General features: G+C 37.4%; 2 protein-coding genes across 5 annotated transcripts in view; one reads left to right on the top strand and one right to left on the bottom strand.

The window, feature by feature from the left end:
• The window catches only part of LOC109038937 (G2/M phase-specific E3 ubiquitin-protein ligase), a 29,559-nt gene extending 6,988 nt beyond the window's left edge, over positions 1-22,571 (top strand). The window contains exons 2-4 of one of the 3 annotated variants that reach the window (XR_011899722.1): positions 365-4,491; positions 5,812-20,966; positions 21,881-22,571. Coding sequence is in view for 2 of the 3 variants with exons in the window: in XM_072299484.1 (XP_072155585.1) it covers positions 3,423-4,491; positions 5,812-6,020 (1,278 nt within the window). In the remaining variant the exon portion in view is untranslated. Of the gene's footprint in view, positions 1-364; positions 4,492-5,811 lie in introns of all 3 variants that reach the window. The other 2 variants (XM_072299484.1, XM_072299481.1) reach the window with 2 other exon arrangements.
• Positions 1-22,830, bottom strand: part of LOC109041143 (protein amalgam) — a 641,206-nt gene that overhangs the window by 605,338 nt on the left and 13,038 nt on the right. The gene's annotated exons all lie outside the window — the stretch shown is intronic.

The following is a 22,830-nucleotide window of genomic DNA, read 5'->3' as shown; positions in this document are numbered from 1 at the left end:
ACCGTTACCATATAAAAATCCACCAAGGATTGAAGATATCATCAAACCTACTTCATTTATGAACGCATGGCATTAAACCAACCTCAAATATGAAATCTCACCTTCCTACAACAAGCCCATGTCTCCTTTTGGCGCGAAATTTGAATGTTTCTCATTACCGTAACCATCATTACCGTGACCGTAACCATCATTACCGTAACTTCCACCCAGACCGTCTAGGGTGCACGGTAATGATGCAAGAGTTTCGGTTATGACCAACTATCTTTTTTAATGAATCTATAGCGGCCTTTTTTAGTTTTTTAGGAATAATTTCAGTTGCTTGAGATTACCTTGAAATATATCTCTGTCTTTTCCTTGTCCACAGACGTTTTAATTGGAGAAAAATGTCAACCCCATATGAGAAATGGTTTCAGAACTTACAAGAAAAACTGAAAGTCAGTCAGTTTAAATCAGTACAAGAAAATGGCCCATCAGATACAACCAGCAATACCGTCCCGTCCTGCCCAGAAAGTACATCAATACGATCCGAGATAGTCTTATACTATTTATTGCTAGTTTTGCTAGTTAAAAGTTCTATTTTCTCTTGACTATTATTATTATTATTTTGTTCGGAGATCTCACTAAAGATATTTTTGTTTACGTTACTTACATTTCTTCTCGAAGAAATTTTCTCTTTTGCTATATAGGTGGTTAAATAAAGTCCCATTTTTCTTTTATTATAATTATTTTGTTTAGTGATCTTATTAGAGATACTCATTTAATGTGAAATTGGTTGATTTCTACCATTTCTTTGACTATTTATTTATTTCAAATGATTTGGTTTGGTCATTTTTTCGAATTTTTGTACTGCTTTAATACAATGTTTCTTTAGAAATCAGTGCTTTTTTCCTTCAGCCTTGAGATCCTACCCCATAAGGCCGTCATGCATAACAATAAATCATTACCGTATACTCACAGTCATTACCGCTACTATTTATCATTACCGTAACCGGCTTATTTTTCTTGAAAAAAAATTGGAAAAAAAGCTGTAAATTTACAATTTAGGGGGAAATTACAAAATATAAGTTTAGCTCTTTATAGAAAAATCTTTACATGCAATCTCATCCTTTTCTCTCAAATGTAGGGCAATTTAGAACTAAAAAAAAAACAAAAAATTCCGAATTTGACATTGAAATTTGTTTAAATAAATTTTTAATCATAACTTATCCAAATATTTGTATTTATTTCGAACTATCAGACTTTAAACTAAACAATAAAAATAAAAAAGATCAGTTTCCACTTCTTTAGCGTGTGCTGGACTAACAAAGTAAATAGGTTACGGTAATGATGAGTTTTTTCAAAAACTCTCAAAAATCACAAGAAATAAAAAAAATGGTGCCGAAAAGAGCTATGCCACTGTCCAATAATTATTCTGAGGGGTTCAAAGGTCCCAAAAAATATTATATATAAGTCACTTACTGACTTCCAACTGCTGTGAAAGTCTGATTCTGAAAATGAAATCTTAAATGGACTGACCCTCCAATTGACTCTTCATGAAATAACATCATGTACTGCTAGCTCAATCTCTGATACATCCTGTGAAAATTTCTTCTTTTATAAAACTGATGAAATATTTTAATTTTATTGCTAAAATATTGTTTATAATAAAATTGTATTGCCCTGCTTCTTGACATTCTTTTCTTATCACCGTTCTTCAATTGTTACCACAATCCATTTCATTCAAATTAATTAATGCATTACAGCAAAGATATGATAGATTCTATCTTGGACGAAAATTTGCAGTGTTTTAATGTTTTCTCAACTGTTCAGCTGCAATCAGTATGCTAATACAACAAGGACAAAGTCTAAACTCGACAACACTGGAAAGCCTCCAAACGAAAAGGTGGCAGCCAACCATAGACACACGTAACTCCCTTATTCTGAAAATTGATTCGACTCTAGATCGACTGCAGACCAAACGACGGCACGGATTCCAACGATCTTGGTGTCTACTGACGCACCTAAATTGGGCCTACAAAGTTGGAAAGTTTCATCAAGATCCATTGAGTTTTCAAAAAGTTATAAGCACTTAAAGGCCCAAAATGACAAATATTTTTTGTAACATGGGCCGTTTAGTAGCGGGAAACCGACACGATCACCTTTCGCAACAGATTTCTCTCTTACACGGCCACAGATTCTAATGAAATCTACAAAGGCCCTCCTTGAGGATATAAGGATTTCATTTATACCACATTTAATAGGGTTTCAATGCTCGGATAATTCAGAATCGGCAAATAACTTTCAAAATTTTAGCTATGATGTTTTGAATTTTAGAGAAAAACTGGTAGTGCTTCAATGCCATTGGTCGATTCCGTTCAGTTCAGCCAGTCTAGCCCACGTTTCGGGAACGAAATTTCACTCGTTACCAACTTCCAACTCTAACTAGTTGAGAACAGATTTGTGATTTAATTATAATATAGGAGTTCAATTCTCTGTAGAAGCTAACTAATATTTTTACACACTTATATTATTACGTCGCATGTCTTCTGCCAGAGCCCGATACACTATTTCATTAGTTTCTCTTAAAATGTTCAAGTGATGTTTTTATTCAGAAGTGAGGTTATCAGTCCGTGTACCTGTCTGACCCAAGCATCAATAAATGTAATTCAGGTAAATTACGTCGATAAAACTAAAAGGACACCAAAGTTGTGCCAAACTATCAAAAGGAAGCAGGATTTACACCACAGTTTGCATTCTCGTGACTAACAGCATCCAAATATTTCCCTACCATGCAAAAGAATGGATCGATGGATTGAAGGGAGAGCCCATTACTCTCAGTTTTTAATTACATTATTGTTTTCCTCAAGTCACGAATGCTAGTTCCCATATCTTGAAGAGATGTAGTTGTTTTCAGTGGACCCTATCAGTCTCAAGAAAAGATCTAAAAATTACTGTAATATGAGCCTTCGCCCATCACATTACTTGCGACACGGTCACTATGCTCTGACCAAAATTTATTCGCTTAAAATTTTGCTTTCAACCTACGTGCTCTGGAGTGCTTGTGCTTTTCCTAAGTGTATGTTATTGACATTATGATCTTGTGTTCTTCATGACTAATCTTGGAAAGCTTTCGCCTCTCACCGTTGCTTGTTTACATCATGGGGATGTGCGGGGATGCGAGGTATAATTCAATCACTAAGTCAACTTTATGTCCCTAAATCAGAGATCTTTGACGATGAGTATTAGCTCAAATTTGGTTTTCTTCGAGTCTCTTTGATTTTGCGTCAGAAGTTGTTAGAAACACCATGCGGCCAGTCAATGTGTAAGAAAGTCTTTCATGAAAGGTATGTACTCGCTCTATTTTCTCAGCTTGATGATTACTATAAAATCAAGAATTTATATTGCTGCTAAAAAATGAACTTTACAGAATCTTTGAAGGCAAAATGCCTGACAAGTCTGAGATTGAGTTCGTGCATCTTAACGGGAAATCAATTTCAAAAATATGCACTGCCAGAGGCGTGAAAATCGACGGGCAGTTCTTAAAAGACAGCACCCGGACAGTCATATACGTACGGCCGAAAAAGAATTATTCCTCATCTGATTCATCAGATTCTGATTCGTCAGATTCGGATAAGTTGAATGATCCCATATTTTTACCTAAAAAAACTGCAGCTGGTAGTTCAAAGCGCAAAGTATCTCGTTCAGATGATTGTGTATCAGTACCTAAAAAGTTACGAGCGCATGGCTCAAAGCCTCAAGTCAACACTCCGTCGACTCAAGAGCCAGGAATACTGTTCCGTGATGGGCGTTATTATTGGGTTGACGAGGACGGTCATGAACACCTCCTTGATGATAATACTTCTACTGACGTTCAGGAAATAACAAAAAATAATATTGCGGAAGGCAATGTCAACACCCAAAAAAGTTTTCAACAGTCCCTACGGGACTACCAAAGTCGCATTTCTCCCACTGTACTTAACATTGTTGTAGCCCGTAGTACAGCCCTCAATGAATTGTACTCGTACCTCGATGATAAGGAATTTTCATGTTTATCAAATTTGTCTGTACGGTTCAAGAATGAGAAAGGTGTTGGGTCTGGAGTTAAAAAGGAGCTATTATCTGTGCTTTTACAACAACTGAAAGCATCTCTACTTTTAGAAGGAAATGAGTTCCGAAAAACATTCGTTAGTTCTCGACCTGCGGAACGAAATGGCGAATATTTTAAAATGGGACAAATAATATCATTAGTTTTACTCCATGGAGGTCCAGCCCCTACATTTTTTTCGGAAATTTTCTGGAAACTTTTAATTGACGAAGAAATCACGGAGGTGACCTTAGATGATTTACTGAATGAAACAGTGCGTTCACAAATAATGGCTGTTTTGCAAAGCGGAGAATCATCAGCTCTAATCAACGCAGTTTATGTCGAATGTGACATTTTTAAAGCTGCTCGTACCCACGAGCAAATCATAGGCCCTGACCCTGTTTTAAAACGGGATGAAGCCATAAAAGGTCATTTCTAATCTCTAAAATATTTTTTTTTTTTTTCTATTAAAATCTGTGTCTCCCTGAACATCTTTAAAAACTGAGACCATTTGTCTTTACCTCTGTTTTTCTGTGTATTCACTAGCTGAAAAGACTATCAAAATAGTGTATGGAGTGTTAAAACTTGTGACAGCCTTGTAAAATTATACTGAAAATTATTTACCTACAATTTCAATGGAAGAACCAATAAATTATCAACGGGTCAGTTGCGTTAGTCACAGGATCGTGTTTGGATGGTTTAACATTTTAAACCAGCGAAAGTCAATTAAATCAGTCCAAACGCCAAATTTCTACATCCAATATTAACAGAGATGTTTTCCATCAAAAAACACAGTGAATAACATCATTCATTGTGATAGTGCTATAGTGGTTTCTTTCACTTGATTTCACTTGTGTTTGATAGGTGAAACTATCATATAAAAAACGGTGGTATATACTTATTACTGGATTGGATGACATGCGTCTTATTTTTCGATGAGTCATACTTCCGCGGAAATTGGGCAAAGAAACCAAATGTTTGATCAGACCTTATCAGTTTTGGCTAATCTATGATCTTAAATCATCAAAACATGATTCCATGATTACCGCAACTGACCCGTTGCTAATTCAGCTGCAATTCTTTTCATTTAAACGACCAGCAGACATAGATTTGAGAGAAATTACAAATTCCTAGCAGGAAAATGGAGAGTCCTTAATGATTGGTAGTCGTCTGGTGAAGTCAGTATGTTACAATTTCTGGTGACAAGTTGTCTTACCAGGACTTTATTGTTTATTTTTCAAAGGAAAACTAGTCAACAGTTTCTACTGATGAAATTTTCTGCGAATTCTCTTCTCTCATTCTGTACAAATCACACAACATTGCAAGAGAACATTTTAGGAGAAACTGGAATCGCTTGAATGTGGAAGTCATTGGTCTGATGCCTGAATTATGCCCTTCTCCCGCCAAATTCAAGATACCAATGAGGATCAGACCTCAGCAATTATCAGTTTTTCTGAACTAATCAAATAGATTTGATACAATTCTGGATGAAAATAACTCGAATTTACGAAATTTCAGCTGTTCAGTGATGATTGTTTACTCCCATATTCAGCTGCCAAACTCAGTGTATGATTTCGGCTTAAAACAAACTCAAACATTTTCAAACATTCATAAAAAGTTCTCTCCTATCTAGCATTTCTTGGAAAGCTTGGAAGATTATCGATCTCTGGAAATGTGTAGTGAGAAATATAATGTCAATTTTTTTTTCCAAATAATAAGTTGGTTTCACTATTATCCCTTTTTCTCAGATGTTTTACACTACTACTGCATTGAAGTATTGAAAGGTCCCATCAATCAATTTCGAATGGGTCTAAACAAAGAAGTTCCTTTCGTGTCAGCCTTCAAACAGGATCCTGTACAAGCCAAAAAGTTGTTTTGTTACTCTCCAGATGTTCACTTGACAGCAGCTACTGTCAGGAACCTCTTTGTAGGGAAGCTGTCCTCAACTCACGATTGAGTAATTTATAATTACTGGTTACAATATGTAGACTTCCTTCAAGGTTAGTATGTTTTTTTTCTTTTTTTTTAAATTCCTTTTTCCCTATTATCTATCTAGGAGAAAGAAGCAAACATAATTGTTGGTGAATTTTAAAATTTCTGCCTCTCAATAATGATGCATATGTAGATTTGTTGACGATTCCTCCAATAAAAGCAGTTGTTGATGCAGAGCAACGCTGATTAATTAAATAACATTACTTTAAGGATAAGAAAAAGAGCTTTTAACTCAGTAAAAAAGAGAAACACGACTTACATGTTGAACACAAGAAAAGATGAAAAATGAGTTCAATTATGTTATCGCTGTATCTAGAGACAGTGAGTAGAGAGGGTGTGTCGTTTCCTCATTGGTAGATTCTGATGACAACAGATGTAAACAATTGCAACTTACATATGAATGGATAGCAGGAAATCAATTGCTATTAACAGTTTTGTTTTAGTGAGGGATTTGATTTAAGAATTATTTTAATGAATTAACTGCCTTTTTCTCCTCTTTTTATAACTTTCAAGTAAGTTTGGCAAGTTTTCTAACTTCATTGCACTACCTTGTCAGGTTCAACACCTTTCTTTAGTCAAAGCCTGGAATTGGCACAGAAGGAAACCCATCGTCTAATTTCAGTTTCCAAAAAAAACTACCTCCTCGATTTTGAAGTTATGATGGGAATATCAAGATTGCTATTAAGGTACAGCACAAAAGGGAATTTCAATTTTCGATGCAGAAAGGCAAAACATCACTTTTGCCATTTTAAACAGCTGTAGAAAATTTGGTTTGATCCAATGGTATTGTCTGTCTTTGAAAAAGCAAAAAAAAAGTTCTTTGGCAAAGGTGGGCTACTGAGAGGTACACATGACCATTTAACTACCTCGCTGTTATCATTTGCATCCTGGTCTAAGTTTGGGATGGAATTTAACAAATGAAAAGACATCCATTGTGCTCATTTTTCTTGCCTGAAGTGCTGTGTCCTTCATTCTTAAGTTCAATTCTTGGTTTTGGCTGGGATTAGTAACCATTACAAATAATGATATTTTTCGGTGTTGAGAATTTAGTTGTTAAAATGGTTACTGATCCGAGGCCGAAAGTAAGAAAAAAAGCTATGAGAAAGAGCAAGATGGATATCTTATCAATTAATATGTTTCAAAATTGGACTTGGATTACCAATAATTATACTGAGGTATCAAGTCTCTGAATGTACCTCTCATTAGCTCACCTTTGCTGAATCTCTTGTTTTTTACCTATGCAACGACCAAAAATGGTATCAGATTTTAATCTTATTATTCAGAATTGTTTACAGTGGCAAAATGATCACTTAAGCACACTCAGATTAAAATCTAAAGACAACCTTATTTCACTGCTCCGTAAGGACTAATAAATATTCTTTCCAAAATATTCTGAAAAAATTCCGGTTAGAATATTCTACAAGGTATATACTGTTGATATCCCGTGCAGAATAGTTACTCCCGGAACAGTTATGGTCCCAGAATAGTTACTTTACAATGTTACAGAATAGTTTATTCAGAAGGTTTTATGCTTGAATATTCTTTAGAAATGTGTTCAGAATATTTTCATTTCCCATTCTTGACAAGTTTGCTTGTATTTGTTTCTGTAAATGTAAACTCCTGATATTTATTAACAATTTATCAATATTTTTTTCCAGATCATGGAACTGAGTAACATAATCTGCACCGTTTGCTTCAGCTAGCAACTGGTCTCAGCGATGTCCCTCCGTTAGGCTTTCGACTCAACCGACCAACTGTTTCCGTCAAAGAATTGTGTTTTCCGAAAAGTCAAACCTGTTTTAACGAATTGTATTTGCCTGGTTTGGTAACAAATTATGAGGAATTCCAAGCATGTATGGAAATTGGCATGGACATAATGGAATTGGATGATGTGTAATTGCTCTGTAAGCTACATTGAACTGCACTTTAGCTAAGGGGACTGCTTTAAATGGCGCTACGTTCAGCCGGCTATATAAGAAAAAAACAGTGTTTATTATGCCATTTCAGGATTTGCCCATCCCTGATTTCAATTCCGTGAGTGGGTCTGAAAGCATTGCTGAAAATGGTCCAACAACAAGGGAACGTGAACGAGTGATGCCTACTATTGAACTAATTACTACTGTTACTAATTACTATTGTTATAATTAAAACAATCACAGTGTGGAAAGGTGTTCGCACAAAGGACATTACGGTGCCGCAACCAAACCCCCCGAAAATAACGCTGACTGTTCCCGATGAAGCATATGGAATCTTTTTTTTTGATGGGAAATTCCGGAACGTGACAAGCGGAAGAAATTTAAGGTCAATGATTCCGACGAGTACTTTTGATTATATCCGACTAAGACTCGCCAAACTACGCGAAGGTGAAATATTGTTTGATGGCTCAAGGTTCTTCATCAGAGCAGATGGGTCGAGGGAGTTGTTCGAAACGGTAATAAATACAGTATGTACGAATATTACACATCCATAGGTACATGTGGCAAACTTAATAGTAATGTGAGAATGACAAAAGACTAATTCCCTAAAATATAAAGAGAAAAACGTGAGAACCCCGGATACATATCTTTGAATGAAACAATCCATATTCCGTCCACTATTTATGACGATCAGTACATGTATTTTTTAATAAAAAGAAATATCCCTTTCACGAAAAAATACCTTGAGTCGAAATCGAGAGTTACATGTATGCGTGACTTAGAAATGAGTGGATGCGACATTTCAAATGGAAAGAAAAATCCACAACGTGAAAATATTCGCTTGACATGGTTCAAAAAAAAAATTAATATATTTTCATTGTGCAAGTCGTCGGTCGAAGCAGAGATTGAATTATTCCAACTGAAATCTGGAATATATCCATTGTGCGGAAAGTGCGAATTAGAAGACGGGGAGGGCTTTCAAAAAAAAACTCAGAACGGGTGCTTGTCGATAGGTATAAAGTTAAAATTTAGTGAAGAATATGTCCTTCAAAAAAGCGAGGAGATTAATTGAGGAAATTGGACATCTCTCCGTTATATAGTAAAAAATTCCACTTGGAAATACGGAACGGTCGGAGAACGGAGGAATAGTTAAAACAAGAATTTCATCGCTTAATGTGAGGAAACTAAATTGGTCTTTTTTATATTTTTTCACAGGGGATTGAAAATGTCACTGATTACGTTAAGCTCGTATTAAAAAAAAAGAGAAGCCAATTCTATTATCTGTCATCCGGAGCGGATAAGTACTCAAGCTCCACGTTTGAAGACTCAATGCCCAAAGGTCAAAAATTGATAAACTATATCATCACTGGTCAAAGTAGTGTGGCATACAAGGACCTAGAAGATGCAATCGAAAGGGTCCCTACAAAACCTGTGGCCATAACATTCACAGACACAATGGGGATGGAGCCTGGTGACGAACCACGCGAAGAAAAGGGTGTTGATGGTGGAGGTCTCTCTCGAGAATTTTTCACCTTAGGGCTCTGCAATATCAGAGATTCCAAACTGTTTGTCGGCTCATCTGAAGAGAAAGCATTAAACTATCACGGCCCAGGCAACGTTACTCGGCAAGGCAAGAATGATTACGACTTGCAGGTATGTTTATGGCTATGGCCCTCATCCAGGGAGCAGCTGGACCTAACTTTTTGACGACAGAGCTGTATGATGCTCTACTAACTGGCAGTATTAACAAAGTAAAAGAACACTCGCTAGATCCTGTTGTTAGGAGGCATCAAGTTCGCATACTGAAGTTCCGGTGAGTTTTCGGGTCCCCAGCCGGGCTAACTTTTCGGGATTCCGACGGTCAGATCCGTCGTGTCAAAATTGCATGGGCTGCGAAACAAATATAATGGCCGAAGATAGGAATCATGTGGTCAATTTTGAGTGCTCCTCCGATATTGTTAGCTCTGTGCAAACGGCGTTGCTCCAAAAAACGGGTGATTCGGTTTATATGAAGTGCTCGGCAGTCGTTTTGCATGGCTTTGTGAAAACACTGCTGTTCGAAAGTAAGGCCCATGTGGACCATATCAAGCACTCACTCGAAACCGTTAGCTGTGTGCGAAATGCGATGCTCTGAAGTATTGATTATGTGGTTCAATGGGTCACTAAACCTTGTTTATTTTATTGAATATTCTGAAAGTACTGTGTAAGGAGATGACGTGGTGATTTTTCCGCATTTTCATGGAGCCAAAATCGCGGAGAAAACCACTTTTGAAAAATCTAAAAACTGCAAGACATTTCAAACGCACCCGAATGGCGGGAAACTGACGGTGTTGATGTACTGTGGTAGTCATATCGTAGTCTTCTCCCTTTTTTCTCGGATGTTTGTTAAAATAAAACGTATTTCAATGTAAAGTTGTTGCTTGTTTATTACAGCTAACATAAGAATGAGATTCTAGTCTTGAATTCAAAAGATATAATTTCGACTTTAGTATTGTTCTCATATACGAAGAGTAGATAGACATTTGACGGACGTCGTGGAAACCGGTGCCCGCCTCTGATTGGTGCCGGATGACATCATTCGGTGCGGCGCGAAACCGGGGCGTTTTAAATTTGCGTATAAGTTGAGCGATTTGAACTGCGCATTTCTTGGTAATTGAGTTACTTGTTCGCGATTATAATGTTCGCATCGCGTTATACGCGTCATTTTCCTTCAGAAAACTATATTCGCAAGTCAAAATTCGTTCATGGTTTAGTGACCCATTGGACCAGTTGCTCTACATAACTTTCCGAAGGATTCGACGAAGGTGTGGATGTGGATACAAAAATTCAATGGCACCAACATCATGAATAGCCGGCCCACGCTGCTATTACGTAATGCGACATTTCTACTGCACAATAATCGGTGGGAGTAAGCAGTGAGTGACGAGACCAATATTGCGCGCTTGAAAAAGTAGAACTGTGAAAAATAGAATCCCTCGATGAAAATTAGTTGAAACAAATTATCCATTTTAAGAAGTGGAAAGGCAAAGTGCAGCCGATAGGCGGGAGGCGTCGGTGGCTTCGAATCCTATCAAGCTGAGCAACTTGAGTAGACAGATTCAACCACCACTGGGTTGGAACTGGGATCGGTTATAATCACGCTGGATAGGATACACCAATAATTGACAGAAAACTTTCCGTTGGAGAGTGGTGATAGTATCGTACGCAGCGACACGAGAGAAAGTCAAGGCCAAGCTGATGAGAAAACGGGATTCACAATGGCAGTACATTAAAAAACCCGCAGACAGCCCCTGCTGGGTAGGCAGCCAAAATGCAACTTTCCACATTTTAATGCCAAATTTGGCTGGCTAAGCTGCATAGAACATGGTAATTGATTTAAAAAAAAATCGATTAAGTTTTTTACTATCCCTCATCTCTCTCCATGTAGTTTGAAATATTACTTGTTTAGTTTAGTTTTGGCTTGAAGCTCGATTTTTTTTACATCAATTATCTTATTCTACTTCATTTGGGGTCGTTCAAGTATTAGGTAAGCCTCTTGGGGGAGAAGGGGTGGGGGGAGTCGTAGCTGGACTTTGCTTCCGGGGTATTGCGAGGGTTCAAGGTGGGGTGGGAGGTTGTCAGGACCAGATTAACTGATCGTAAGCGTCCCTTATGAAAAAAAAAAAAAAAAATTGTATTTCCCTCCAAAAACCTGGGTTTTAGCAACTTCTTGGGAGTTCTGCGCTTCTTTGTTCCCACTCTCTAAAAAAAAAATAGGTTGAAGATCAAGTCATTGCAGGCTTACTGCACACTGGATAAAAAACACATTGTATCTAGAGTCAAGACTTTTGAAAACATCGACAAGAAAAAGTACTCTTGATTCAATCAGAATCTAGCTTAAATCAAGAGCCAAGCCTCTTAATTTAAGCGGATTTCGTTTTGATTCAAGCAAAAATCCGATTGAATCAAGAGTATTTTTTCTTGACGATGTTTTCAAGAGTCTGGACTCTAGATCCAATGTGTTTCTTTTTCCAGTGCATTTCGAATGGATGTGAGTTTGGTTTACAGGAGGGGCTGAAAAGTCCGCAAAAATTTCACCCGTAATACTTGAACGACCACGTGCACGTGAAACGTGAACGATCCCTGTGAAAATCTGAGGTTATTCGAGTAGAAACCCTTCGCTCGCGGAGCTTTACCGGAAACGGCACCCAGTGGATCGAGTCAATGGGAGAGGTCGGCCAAACTTTGAAAACTTTAAAAGCTTATAACTCCGTTTGTACACGATTTTGAGGTTCTGTATGTGGTTTCATTGGTTTCCTCGTAAAATGTTTTTCTAAGAGCACCCCTTAAAATTTAAAATGAGAGGGAGTAAACATCAAAATTTGCACTTTTAGTCAAAAATGTCATGCTCGACCTCTCTGATTGTCTCGGTCCACTGTGCGGCATCCCCACTTCGCCTGATGGAGAACTATAGAAACATATATTGTAAAAAAAAAATACAAAAACAAGGATCCATCAAATAACTACTGCATGGTCATCTTTCCTTAAAGAACACAAAAATAATTTTGAAACCTGGGGGGGGGGGGGGGGAGGAGGAGGCGTGAGTCATGCAGGGGACGGTTCGGCAAGTGTGAGTTTCCACTCAAATAATCTCGATACTGAAAGAGGGATGGAAAAAAAGCATATGAGTAGTCAAATTCGTGCCAACAAAATCAGTAAGAACAGGCGTGAAATGGATGATGAAATTCCGCCGACAGCCCCTGACGGTTAGGCAATCGCAAAGCTCCAAGTGACTTTGCGCACGGTTTATGTAAAGATCTCACAAGGACACTACCCGCCTATTGGTGGGCCTGCTCAACATGGTAGAACAGTTACATGGTGTTAAAGATATTCTGTAGAGTTGAGACGAAGCCAACATTAATATTAATTATCATTTTCTACCGTTTTCTTTGATGATACGTCAACCTGGATGGTCTCCAAAATCTACACGAAAGAAACTTCACAATCAGATTCTATGACTGCACCAGATCGTTCCAAATTTGCGGGAGATAAACCACTTATCTGATTCATTTGAGAGTTGTCTATAAACTAGGTAATGCTCTAAAGGGAGGGCCGGTCTTCACAATTCCGTCACCCAGAATAAAAAGAGGTGGGGGAGGGATGTAAAGCTCAGTGTCACGTAATAGTGTGTACACTGGACTACGACTTCTTTCTTCTCTTCAAGGCTCAAAGGCTAATTTTCATGTATTATTCTTGTAAATACAAGAATGCTCCTTGTATCCTTGTCCTTGCTCCTTTATTCCTTGTCTCCTAAAACACAGAGCTTTCTAATTAACAGAGGCTATGCCCTACCTCTCGTTCGATGAAAAAATTGTGTCTATTAAGCTCATTTGATTTTCATTTTAGTGAAAATGGGGGGACGGTGTCAAGGAAAATGTTACGTGGTTAATTAGGGGTTTTTTAGACCAGTGTGACTATGGCGTTACAAGCGGGCGTCAAAAAATCGGAAAAATCGGTTACGTAATTTATGGACAACCCCATAACGACTTACATCTTACGTGAATTTTCGTCCTAATTGCTCTCACTGCCTGTTTCGTCTCTGCCCGCACGCAGTGCGGCGATTTCGGCCCGACGGTGAGAGCAATAGCTATTATTTGATTATTTTCTTAATTGTGGTATAGGTACGACTCTGGCGAGAGACACAACAATCCTCATGGTAAGTTCCTACATTTGCTTGAGGTGCAGCCTTAATTTAATAAAAAGTCCTGCTTCGAGCCAAGTGAGTGAATGTTCTATGTTACACTGACATTTTCTTACCTAGTCGCTTTTACCGCCTGTTTCGTCTCTGCCCGCACGCAGTGCGACGATTTCGGCCCAGCGGTAACAGCAATACTAAGTAGTTTTTTTTATTAAAAATAGTCAGCTGCGCGCTGCGTCCATCTCCACACTGTGAAAATCAACCACTTGATGCTCTTTGTCTCACGATCTGCTGGATACATGTTCATTTATTTACTTGTTTGTTTATCGTTTTATGTTAGTTTATTCTATTTTATTCGGGCTTGATTCTTTAGTCTGATTTAGGATAAGGGTACGAAAAAAGAGCATGAAACAAAATTCATTGCTCAAATCGTAAAGAAAGGTTTCCAACATTTCACCGAAAAGTTATCCTTTTACCACTTCCTAATCTAAAAAATCTGAGTAAGCATGCGATCAACTTTCTCATGAAGAACGGTTTTGCCTATAAAACTTCACTTTTTCAGAAATCCTGGGATTTTATTAATAAGTTGATAACCGAAATAAACACGTTGTTCCCCATCCTGATTGGCAAAGGCAGCATTGAAGTGTTAACCGACCAACTTTACTAAACATAAGTTTTATGCGGAAATCAGCAAAAGCCGCTAATGTTAATATCTTTCTTACGGTCGGAGACACAGGTTTTATAGAAACTGACCAAGTCAAGTCCATTTTGAAATCATTTTTCACTCGAAGGGAAGATTTTGTTTCCCTATTGAAAAAAGGTTGATATATCATGAGACCAAAAATGCCGAACACTTTCGGTAAATATTCATATGACGCTGTAACTCTAGCAAGCAATAAGAGAGACTCGAGCGATCAGGTGATGCAACCAGAAATGTTCATTACTTCCAATAGATATTCTAGCCTCCTGAATATATCCCCAAAAGTTTCAATAAATTTCATGAAATTTCACTCGAATAAATTTCATAAAATTTTCATTAAATTTCATGAAATTTTACATCGCTGCGCATCACTTCATATATATCGAATATCGATCGCGGGGAATCGGTGAACGCCTACTTAGAAATCCAGGAAAACATTGATAGACTTAGCAATATGTGGAACAACATGAGAAAAAAATCTTTCCTACGAAAAAAAAATCCTACACGGAGAATCAAAATGAGTAAGTAGTAAAATAATTTTATTTGAAAGCGGTACTTTAGCATCTAAGGCCATTTACACCTCTAAAGAAGGCAGTAATAGTAATACATTTACAATCACCCACGCAACACGAAATCACACGAATCACATTGGTCATGACATTCATTTTTTTTTTTTTTCAGTTAATGATGGTAGTGATGACCAATTTATCATCAACAAAGTAGAAAATAAAATGAGACTTCAAAATGCACCTCCTCCACCAGCAATTGAACCATCAGGGAATTTGGCACCTAACTGGCACCCTGGTCCCGCCAACTGGGGATGTAATTTTTTATTAAAGAAACGGACGGCCAACCATACTAATCACAGGAGGAAAATAAATATTCAAATTTAAAGCAAGTTATATACTTATGAAGGATTTATATAATCCTTGAAAAATAGAAGAAAATACAATTTAGTACTCACACGTCACCCGATAAATTTCTTGTATGACACCGACAAAATTTATAGTAAAGAGTGCAAATGCAATTATGAAGATATAAAAACAAGAATTGACTTAAATAAATGCTACCCCCTTTCATCACACGATTTAAGCACAATTTAGTATTCACACGTCACCCGATAAATTTCATGATGAATTTAATTGACTTGGAAGCTATGTCAATTTTCATAAACTTGTGCGACACCAACAAGATTTATAGTAAAGAGTGCAAATGCAATTATGAAGATATAAAAACAAGAATTGACTTAAATAAATGCTACCCCTTTTCATCACACGATTCAAATCGGGTTTTCAAACGGTTTGTAACTGAGAAAAGAGGACATAAATATTTCATGAGATCATTGGATAAGAATAATGTGGATCTATCAATTCTGTCATATAACAATTGCAAAAAATATAGCAAGGAAACAAATATAACTGTTAAGTATATCAAAATTTGTTCCATGCTTCGACTACTGTAAGTAGAAATGCACTAGAATTTTTTCCTTTGAATTAGTTTATGATTATTGAGATGAAAACCTGTGGAAATCAGTGAAAGCCACCGGCGCGGCGGTGGGGAGTATAGAGCCATACGAATGACTCCTCAGTTGCAGATTTGTGCAAGGATTTGCACACACACACACATAACTTTGTAAAACGTAACTTTATTGTGACTTCACAGATCAGACCGGTTGCCGAGAATTTAACCAACTAATCCTTGATTTCAGAAAAGATGTCTGGTTCAAATAACGGCAGTACTACCAAATATAGGATCGAACTCCTAGTTCCCCGGTCAACCAGCCCCCAAAATCTGTTCCCTCATCGTCTTTCTCTCCCTCGACTGAACCTCGTCAAAATTCTGGGTGACAAAATTCATCATCGCGTCCTAAAACGATGGCGGAAGTTTACAGGACGCCAAACCCCCACTGGAAAAAAAAACACATTGGATCCAGAGTCCAGACTCTTGAAAACATTGACAAGAAAAAGGACTCTGGATTCAATCAGATTTAAGCTTAGATCAAAAGGAAATCCGCTCAAATTAAGAGGCTTGGTTCTTGATTTAAGCTTAAATCTGATTGAATCAAGAGTATTTTTTCTTGTCGATGTTTTTAAGAGTCTGGACTCTAGATCCAATGTGTTTCTTTTTTCCAGTGCCGTATACGTCTATATGTGCCACCCGGACACGACCCCCCGAAAAGTTGGGCCGATGTCACGTTCTATTATTAAAAGAAAATTAAATGCATGTGATCATGCCGTTTAAATTCACCGTTCTTAAAATAATGTTCTCTCTCCTGCATCCTTTCTGCCCATTTCCTAATCTCGCTGCAGGCTCGGTAATCAAAATTTTAAGTTAGGAAGAAGTGAATTCCGAAAAGTGAGAGGTCTTTCAGTTAAAACACCAATCAACGGAAGCCTCCTGTATTTTCTTTTTCGTCAAAAAGCTGTTTATGTGGTTATTTGGTTGAACTTGCAGATGTCAACACGTGAAAGAGTGATCGGATTGTTTTTGGGGATTACGACTTGCATCAGTTGTTAGCGGACAACAACGGCGCCTTTCTGGAGCTGTCGGCTGGATCACACCCAACGCACCGCATCTCACCGAGCCCGCACGCGCGAGCGGTGGGAATCCACACGGAAAAAAAAAATTGCTCATTCAACAATTCAATTCCTAAAAACAGTGAGTGCAATGTTTCAACGTAGATTTTACAACAAAAAAATGCTCCTCTAACCACATTGTAAACTAATTTAACCACGGGGGTGGTTAAAGTAGCATTTTTTTGTTGTAAAATCTACATTGAAACATTGCACTCACTATTTTCAGCAATTGAATTGTTGAATCAGCAATTTAATTTTTTTCCGTGCACACCTCGCAGTTCAGCTGTGTTCACGTGGTGCATCAGTTCAGTTCCTTTTCTCTCACTTTTGTCTCTTGTGTCATTCCTCTAAAAATTGTTAGAGCCATGGATGCTCAAGCCATTGAACAAACAACGTCCACCCACCCCCCACCTCTACCTCTACCAAAGAAAAGGAAAACGCTGGCCGTCGTCGGCCAGACGTCGGTGTCCGTTGTGCTGCAATATGCTCAGAAGAAATCGTCTACTAGATCGCTTGGAACGAGCGATCTTTGATAAAATGTCCACCCATCGAGGTCCACATCAGGAGCAATTGTAGCTCTGAACTGCTGGTTTATATCTATTCAATCCTCCTAAATCAATTGATTTTTTCTGCGGGTCCTCAATGATGTTAGCGACACAAAAACCAGATCCCGCCGCCGCGCCGTTCAGGTTTCTATTCACGTTAAGTTCCGCTTTCAGCGAGGTAACTAGTGAAGTTATTAACGTTATACCAATAATCTGCTTATGCGTTCGTTCTTGCTTCACTGTACTGAGCTCCCACTTTAACTCGTATTCCTACTTCATTCTCGCCTACTCCACTCTACTCTTTATCTCTCTCTGTCTTGACTTCACTCTACCCATTTGGATGTACCTATTCAATACTTTTGATTCAATGATGAATGTTACAAATGGCACGAGCACGCCATCCGACTTTAAAAATAAGTCTTGTCATAATCTATTTCTAATTTTGTCAAATTGTCAGTTGAAAAATTTTGTGCAAAAAATGAGATGTTGATCGTACGCGCAGCCGCCTTTCATCCCGTTTGGGTTTTATGTAACACCCCCCCCCCTTCACCCCTGTGTGTCTATATGTTCTTATATATTTATGTTTTACCCCGTATTTATGTTTACCCAAAAAAAAACCCTTGGGAGGGTGCCATTCGGACGGCAATAAACTAGAGAACTTGACCGTCCCGATTTTACAGATAAACACATATGATATGAGAAATCGGGACGGCAATTAATTCTAGGGTTTGTCTCATGCTGGTAGTCCACCCGTTTTTCTAAAAAATAAATAAATAAAAATAGGAAAAAATAAAAAACAGGAAAAAATAAAAAAATTGCCGTCATGCCGCAGAAATGTTTGATAAATCACTTTAGCGTTGGGTACCATTTCTATGGTGGGTACCTATTGGAATCTGCTTTTGATTTAGCAGAAGTCAAAATATTCACTGATAGTTGATAAAATTGCAGAAGTTGCTCCTTTTCTGCGGCATGACGGCAATTTTTTTATTTTTTCCTGTTTTTTATTTTTTCCTATTTTTATTTATTTATTTTTTAGAAAAACGGGTGGACTACCAGCATGAGACAAACCCTAGAATTAATTGCCGTCCCGATTTCTCATTTCATATGTGTTTATCTGTAAAATCGGGACGGTCAAGTTCTCTAGTTTATTGCCGTCCGAATGGCACCCTCCCAAGGGTTTTTTTTGTGGGATATCACCTCATTTTTCATCAGATATTTTTTATTTTGGTCAAAATTTTTTTTACTTACTTTAAATTTTAATTAATTTTATTTAATGGTTGATTGATTCATTCATTGATTTTATTAATACATTTATTTTACTTATTGTTATTTTTCATTTTTTTAATCTATTTATTACTACGAACATTATGGATAGAAAATAACTGAAAGCATTTTCGAAGATAATATTTGTCACAATATTGGGCCTTCTTGTCAACGGTAAATTATTCACGGTTGTCTGAAGTGCCTTCAGTTAGACCCGTTCACTATCAATACTTTCATGCACGGGAAAAAGTATGTAAAGCAATTGAAGGCGTTTTGTTCTGAATACCAACTACACGTCTAGCTTGAGTATTAAATTACAATTATTCTTTTCAGATGAGGCATTGTCAGATAAGATACACGGGTTGTCTATGATTTTTGTGAATTGCAGTCGTTTGAATCAGCTATGTTAAGTTTATAAAATGGATTAAAAGTTTAGTTCATTACCATTAAACTGGTGCAATTTGGAACGGTATTGGGTTCATGTTGGTCGACTCGACTGAATCAACATTCATAAAGCAGCTCTCTGATTGGTTCAAAACAAAGCCTGTCATACTCCCACCACTCTAACTCTTAACTCTCACAGTGGATAGGCGAATAAAGAATGGTGTTGGCATTTCGTACCCTCTTGACGTCACAAGGCATCGGATATGTTTCGGGTACATCCATGATTGCATGGTAAAACATGTACCCTCTTCGCGTCACAGTCTTTAAAATGGCGGCTCAACTCGAAAGTGCATGATGCGTGGTTATTGTGTCAAGACTCCTTTCACTATTCATTCACTGTCACTCACGCTGTACGCTGTTGAACTGAACCGGAACGCAAGGTAGATATATACAGGTATGGACAGAACTAAACAACTGGCCTCTGATTGGCTCTCCAGCGGCCCCTTAACGTCAGCCATTTTGGATGTTTTGATTATTTTGATTTATTATGTTCGGTTTATCGTTTGTCAAAATTTTGTGGGATTTTTTGAACAATTTTGGTAATGCGATATTAATTTTAGCGTTTAAACGCACAAACGTTTGAATGTTAGTTTGATTGTAATTTAATTAAAAAACGGGCCCCTTAACCTACGTCACGAGGTCATGTGACACGTACTGAGGCTCATGGGAAATTTTCAACTTTTCCACAGTCCATTCCATACCTGTATAAATCTACCTTGACCGGAACGTACGTAGAACTTATCATCATTACCACGTGCTGTGCTTCTTCAATAGTTCAATTTCAATTCAATTAAACATGAGTAGCAATAGCAAGTCATACCAGAACCAGAACCCAAGGAAGCGAGGAGCACTCGCCGTTCAATTGAAATTCCCAGAATTTCGGAGGAAACTCGAAGAGAACCCAGTAAGTTAAATTCTATCCTTGCTGTACTTACCTATACTATATGCTTGTGTGGGTTTGTGTTTCAGACTTATATTTTAAAAATTTATGCATGTATCGTATTATGTATTTAATAAAAGGAGCAGAAACAAAAAAGTGAAACTGCCAGGTCATCTTCGGACAAGTTCCAGAGAATACTCAAAGATGTGCTATGCCCCCAATACTTTCTTCAAATGTTGAGGAACTGTACCTAATCGGCGGTTGATTTATAATTTCAATACACTATCGAATGGAAAATTGCTTTGAATGCTGAAGAAATGAAGACATGGATAGCTGCAAAGTGGGCAAGGATCAGGAAGAGAATGTCACCACATTGTGTTGACTGATTAGTTGAAGAGAGACAAATGAATAGTTGTATGAATGGACAATCACTGCGGAAAATATTACTGGGCTGACTACTTGATAGATGGGCTCAGAGCTGGCTCTTGTTTCCTGATGATACTTGAATGTTGCTATTGCTGTTCTTTGTTTGGAATTTTGACGCATCTTTTTTAATACCTATTTTTAATTTATTTATGCTCCTTTGATGAGAGCTTGATAATCAGCAGGGCTGTAAACTGTGTGTTAGTTGTTGCGTAGTAGAAAAAGGAGAAGGCAGGTAGCTAAGATTTACTGAAGTGGGTATTATCTGTTCTACAATGGGTTATATGAAATGATTTTTCAATTCTTGTTAAGGAAAGTCGATGCTAGGAGACAACTGAAACAACTGATTTTAAAGGTCTCTCTTGTTTCATTTTGCAGACATTAGAATTGGCGAAACAATTCCTAGAAGTGGCGCTGGCCTTATGCAATCAGATTAAAGAAAAACATCAAGTGACAGTATCTCTGTCCCAGGTTCTCGTTTTACAAGGTGAGTACTTTTGCAGGATAATATTTCATTATTATTATATTATTATATAGTCACCAATATTTTTTATTTTGACCTTTAGTCGAACCTTTGAAAGGTAGTGTCTCAAGGAATATACTTCATCTCCATTGGAATGCCCTTGATTAGATGCATTTATTGAGATATAGAAAGCCTATGTCTGTCAATTGAGGTTTTGGAGCCCAAGAGAGCAGTCAGCTTATTTGTAGTTGTTTTTTCATGATAACTTAGAGGTAACTGTAACTAATAATCTCAAATTCGTGTTCTAGATAATTTTTCTTGGCTCTTACCAACAAATTTTGACTGAATCAGTATTGTGGGATACCTTTTAATTCGAATGGGATATTTGATATTGGACGTATTTGTATCAAACAGATTTATGTACAGATGAGTAATATGGGGTGTGCTCTTGAAAGCTGCATAAGAAACAGTGTAAAAGTGGGCGTGATTCCTTTTTCAAGAATTGGAAAAGCGGGATTTTAAATTCAGCAAAAAGAATTATGTGCCAACTGAATGCAGGATATAAGAGTTGCGGGCTTGACACGAGAGCATTGTGGACAGGGCTCATGAGTTAATGACCAACAAGAGGAGCCGCAACAACGGCAACCATCTCCGTTGACGTCACTGGTGGCCAGAGAACTGACTAGCACACCCTATATTTCTCATCAGCACATAAATCTGATCGATAGAAATACGTCCAATTGAATGTTGGCTGCCTTTTAGGATAATAATTTCTTTTCAGACGTATTATTCAGGGATGAATGTTTATTTGGAAAATGAGACATGCTCAAATTTTTCGGGAGTAAGAAGAAGTATCAATTGTTCCATCATAAAAGTCATGTTAATATTTTATCATAATACAGTTTTTAATGGATTTTTTCTTCTTATTTTATCTTTAGGCGCAGGCATGGAGGAAAAGTCAATTATTGAATTTTTTGTCGAAGATTCCAACCCGAAAAAGCGTAAGTTAAAATCTGTAAATACTAGCATACTAAAATAGATCATTTAAGTCTTACTCAGAATTGAACACATTTTTGCTACTGAGTGTATTTTCATTCAAATATTTGCTCTACAGGAATGAAAATAAATGCAGAAGAAAGAGCTGCACCAGAATTCATTTGAGATGGATTCAAACAAACTGAATCTTTATCAAAGTTATTAGTATACAGTCAAAGAACTGATTGGGGGTTGAAAGTACTGATTTGAACTTCTAGATGTTAAATGATGGCCAAAACTATGAACCACATGGGGTCAAATGTTCAAGACTAAATTTGAATTTTATGTAATGCCCTTGTTTTCTTTTTTAGCTTTTGAAGAATCTGCAGTTAAAGAGGATGTCAGGGAGGCATTTGCAAAAGTGTTTTTAGGCATATATTTATGTTTTACCCCGTATTTATGTTTATGACCCTGTCTGATTTTGCACTGATTTGAACGACTGACATTGAAGTTGAAGTGAACCGAAATGCTGTCTTAGAAGATGTAAAAGAAGAGATGCTGAGAACAACCTTTAATATGTTCCAGCCGATCCAAGTGACTTATACTGACTCCATTGGAGTAGACGGAGAAGGCAAAAGTGACAAATTTACTGAAGGACTGCACTGAGAAAAAACTATGGTTTATAAACCTATTAGAGGTAAATATGGAACACCTATAATAGTCGTAAATAAACTAATGATTCTCGGTCTGTGAACCATACTAAGGTCTGTGTACCTAATTAAGGTACAGAGACCATAACTAAGGTATATGTGCTATTATTATATGTAGAGGTACTACTATTAGTGGTGTTCCATATTTACCACTAATAGGTTTATAAGCCATAGTTTTTTCTCAGTGTGGGCGTTGATACAGG

This window comes from Bemisia tabaci, chromosome 1 (genome assembly GCF_918797505.1).
Source record: "Bemisia tabaci chromosome 1, PGI_BMITA_v3".
Lineage (NCBI taxonomy): Eukaryota > Metazoa > Arthropoda > Insecta > Hemiptera > Aleyrodidae > Bemisia > Bemisia tabaci.
Note: the sequence above shows the minus strand (reverse complement) of the source record. Positions and strands in the feature narration are given on the sequence as shown.